Source organism: Perna viridis, chromosome 10, assembly GCF_037379345.1.
Source record: "Perna viridis isolate PV_CMFRI_1.1 ecotype Kerala chromosome 10, ASM3737934v1, whole genome shotgun sequence".
In the NCBI taxonomy this organism is placed as follows: Eukaryota; Metazoa; Mollusca; class Bivalvia; order Mytilida; family Mytilidae; genus Perna; species Perna viridis.
In genome coordinates, this window is record NC_142454.1 from 23594415 (window position 1) to 23599124 (window position 4710).

At 32.0% G+C, this 4710-nt stretch overlaps 1 protein-coding gene across 2 annotated transcripts; it reads right to left on the reverse strand.

The window, feature by feature from the left end:
* LOC148605040 (histidine N-acetyltransferase-like) lies at positions 1-2836 on the reverse strand. Of its 2 annotated transcripts, XM_088548259.1 has the most exons (4): positions 2736-2836; positions 1855-2044; positions 1034-1267; positions 1-709 (listed from the first exon to the last, which is right to left on the reverse strand). In XM_088548259.1, the coding sequence occupies exons 2-4, from the start codon at positions 2035-2037 to the stop codon at positions 170-172; spliced, it is 957 nt and encodes a 318-aa protein (XP_088404385.1). In that variant the 5' UTR covers positions 2038-2044; positions 2736-2836; the 3' UTR covers positions 1-169. The 2 variants fall into 2 exon arrangements, with proteins under 2 accessions (XP_088404385.1, XP_088404384.1); XM_088548258.1 differs by lacking the exon at positions 2736-2836 and having other exon boundaries at positions 1855-2354.
* Between the last annotated feature and the right edge of the window lie 1874 nt (positions 2837-4710).

The window sequence follows — 4710 nt, forward strand, 5'->3', positions numbered from 1 at the left end:
TTAAGGCAGAACGATTTCTTACAATTCAAGTTCAGTACAATTCCTGAACATGACAATTCAGACCCCGACGATTATAAATATTGTCAGGGCTGACTAAACAGTATATAGATGTTAGATTTGAACTCAAATGTATGCACATCATCTGACATTATCCTGAAATTGCGATTCTTCAGTGAAGTTTAGTTTCCACACACCAACAACCACTTACAGACAATTTCCTACTAATGAAACCACAACTTTTCATTACTTTGCCTATGAAGTCCGAAGAAATTTCTGTCTCATAAAATAATCGGAAAATCAATGGGTTGCATTTACTTGTTTCCAATGCACGCTTTATGTGATACCGAAAATGAACAGCGAGATTTTCTGTCGTGCTTCCATAAATATCAAGAAAAATAATAGTCCCAACTAGAGCCTCGTAAAGGCTTCCGAACGTTACCAGTAAACGGTCCTGATCATCTAAGTTAGAACCAATCACATAACTTGTCTCTTGCATGATATGCGTGACATTGGCTTTTATAGGTCGAAACGGGACCAAACTGACAACAATTTTCTCACGGAAAAGTTTTTGCGTCACATCTGTAGAAGCAAATAGGTCCAACAATATTGTCTTGTCTATAACAGTTATATTCGTGTGAGATATATTTAGATCCGCTGTTTGTGTCTTCCACAGATCGTTTCCCTTCTCGTTTTCAAAATCCACCATTTCCTGAAAAATTAATAATAATCGACGTAATTCTTATTCTTATTCTTTTATATGCATGACTTTTGAATTACAAATTGCACGTACTTTAATAAGAATGGCTATTTGTAAGTGATGTAACTTTCCAATGAACGTTTTGACATTCTAGGGAAAGAAAGTGCGAGAGTGAAATTACAGAATTTAATATTTCAAATGTGATTATACACGGTTACACGTATACAGAAACACTTATCTATATGGTAAATAAATACATGTTATTGTCCTTAAATGCATGAGTTCTTCGTAGAAGACTTTAAACCACATTAAACTATTCTTCAGCATTTATCTTACTCTGTCGACTACAGTGTAACATTTCCCTTCCTTTACACGCCGAACAGCGCCATCATCTTCCCTTATCGTTGTAGTAATTGAAAATTTCACCGCAGTTGTTCCTCTGACAATATCTTTTATTTTATTTAAAAACCATCTGATGATTCCTTGGTTCTCATACTGTTTAGAAATTCGAACAGAACGGAGGATGTATGTATCACCATCGTCAAATATGTTGACAAGCACAAAAGCAATCTGTTATTATATGAAAAAAAAATCATTTTAATTCGTAAATCTGTTAACACTGAGCATAAATATTTTAATTTGTCTCCTTTACCATGCCAAGAATTAAATCCTCAAGAAAATTTCCGGTCTGCCCCCACGACACTTGTTATCTTCGGTTAGTGGGTAGTACTTATCAAAGTCAATAAAAGTTCATTTTATGACAAATTCTTTCACTTTTGATCGAAACGAATTTCTTGGTATGCCTACGAATATAATAGATGAGTTATGATCATTCAATTACATTGTTGGTATATATATTTTAATGTGGTAGTGGCCTGCATTAGTCGTAAAGTGTTAAAGTACATGTACCTTTACCTCCATAAAATATGAAACAGTAAATAAAAAAAAAACAAAAACAAACAAACAAACAAACAAACAAACAAACAAAACAAAAACTAGTAAAAAATTATATAAGTTGGAGTTTCAAAAACACAATTTCAAAATATGCTCTACTACATTATGTACATACTTCAATTACTTGTCAACTTGACATTTTGGTGAATCTTTGTTAGTTGAAATTATAAACTGAAACTGGACAGTTTTTTACATATACTTACATATTCCCCATCATTTGAAACAGCAAAACCTTTTGAGTTTGAAAATTGTATGAAGCGGCTAAAGCAGTATGGAAGGTAGTCGCATCCGCCGTAAACATCTTCTGGTTTTCGAATGGATAATACTTTCTGTTGGTCGTTTGACGACACAACTTCTATTTTTAGATGCTCAAACGACTCGGTCATTCTCTATCTAGATAACAGAAAATCGACTTTTACATTCTCGATTTTTGTAGGGGAAAGTGGAAACTGGTTTACGGTTTGTACCAAAGTACAATATCAGATTTGAACTTGAAGGCTGCAAGAACAGTAATAGCAATGTGGAAATACGCCTCCGAACATAAAATATCTGAAATGCTTCTATATTATATGTGTCATTTAATTCTTTGTAGTAATCGAACAAAGTTTCTATTTCCTTGGCTCCCCGATCTTACACCTATTGACACTAGTATCCTGGTTCTCGGCTGACTACTACAATACGCTACTTAGATTTAGAATACAGGCGAGAACCAGTTTATGTCCCTAGTTGACCTCGGTATAATTAAAGAATCTTTCTGGAAAGGAAGTGAATGTGAAAGTCGTCTTTATCGATTAAATTGTCAATTATGTCAGGTGTCATTTTTGTTTGTCACAGATTCGTCACGGTAACGTCTAACTAAACATTAATTTTAATTTACAATCCCATTCATTGACCATACATTGGAGTTGAATATAATAGACCCTCAGAATACAGTTAGAATGATTATATTTATCCATACACTGAACATTAGTGTATTATGTAAACAACAGTATATTGAAAAAAATTAAAAACTCTAACTGTAACATGTATAACACGAATAATTTAAAAGAAGCCGCGTTTAGTATTAATTGAATGGTAGACTTACAAGAAGTTAGAATGTCAGTTCCCCTACTTCTGATATATGAATGAAGTTCAAGAAGAACTTGTAAACTTAATAAACAAAATCATGTTCTTATGTATATTTAAACAAATAACGTTGGGAATTAATTGACTGATTGAGTTTGTCATATAAACATTCAACCAGTATGCAGTATGCAGTCGTGCGTATGAATTTAGAATGACTCTTATTAATCTTTTGTCATATCTCAAATCTTGAATTATTCATCACTCCACATTTTAATTACATGTATGTTACGATAAAGATAACAAATCATTCGTACTGTGCGTGCATCCAATAAGATATCTAACTTTATCTAATATTTGTTTTGTTATAATACGGCTGAATATGTTATATGTAACGAACTATTGCTATACATGACTTTATGCAGGTTCATTGATTGATAAGTATATATATTTACTCTATGCAAATTTAGATGTGATAGTCACCGTTTGATAATCGTGGCAAGAAGATGGCAGGGTGTTTCAAATAACGAGAGACTCTATCAACTTTGCGAATCGAATGACATCGGTGACGAATTCCTTTGCATTCTATCTTGCAAATATTTTTTTTAGATAGAAAAAAATTACTTCCTGAATATTGTTGGAAAAAATCAAATAGTTTTAAGTTGGACAATCTGTTCAACACAACAAATATATGATAGTTTTAGAAAAAAATAAGTAGATTTTTAAAGTTGATAGATATGGAAGTCAGTACAACGGGTTAATTATTTAAATTTATTAAGTTTGTATTTTACTTACATGCATATAATTGTATATATGTTCCTCTAAAACAATGTAATTTGTAGTTTATGAGAATAAAATTCATCCATTCACAACAGGAGATAATAAATATCTTTTTCAAACCGCTAAATGGGGTTTGATGATACTTTATAGAAAAAGTATGTACTTTTATTATATATATCATAGAAAAACAAAAACTTATCATTGTGTAAAATCGGACCATTCACTTACAAAACAAATAAAATTCCAAAGGATTTGTCAGTATTGTGCGTAAATGGTTTGATTTTTATGCTTCAATAAGTTCTATTGATATAGAAATATCAGTGATTACTCCTGATTATTTCTGAAATGTATTGTTTTCCCTTGAGACTCTACTTCAGTGAGATCGGCATTACAAATGACGTCATTAAAAGCGACAACGTAGCATGGCCATCAATTGCAATATTCGAAGTAAAACAAGGCTATTGTTGACCATATTTTTTTTTAATATTGTTGTTTTAAATATGTGATGTTTAAAATGAATGGAATAATACAGGTAAAGCATACAATAAACACCAATTTTCTGCGATGGTAGCCATGTTTGTATATGATATTTTCATGGCTTTTATACTGTTATCCTCGCTGCAGTCGAAGAAGGTGTACAACCAATTATATTCAAGAAAAAAGGGGTGCGTATAAAGTGAGCGACATTGTCTTTTCAGCGACTATCTTTTGAGCGACGCTTTTTGAGTAATTGCGTATATCATTTGAGCGACATCAAATCAATACAAAATATAAAAACGGCATATAAATTCAGCGACATATTTTTTAATTGATTAAATACAGATGTACATAAAATTCACATAAACGGTCCACCAGTTCGCACTGGTCAAAACTAGCCCTTTCTCGAATGTATTAGTTCAACTTCAGTGAATCGACCAGTACTTTTTCCCTTCTTCTCAGGTAAATGTCGCTGAATTTAAAAAATAAAAAGTCGCTCAATTTATATGTGTTTTGTCGCTGAAAAGATCATGTCGCTCAAATTAAAAAAATGCAAAATGTCGCTCAATTCATCATCTCCCGAAAAAAGACTTGCTAATTATATTGAGATGATATAAATGTGCATATTAATAAAGCGGCTTTACTTTCTGTACAAGTTGTTTGTATCATTTTGTATCATTCTTTCTGGTTATTGTCAATACCTTCTTCACAGGGCTGTTTAATAGCAATATGTAAAAAAA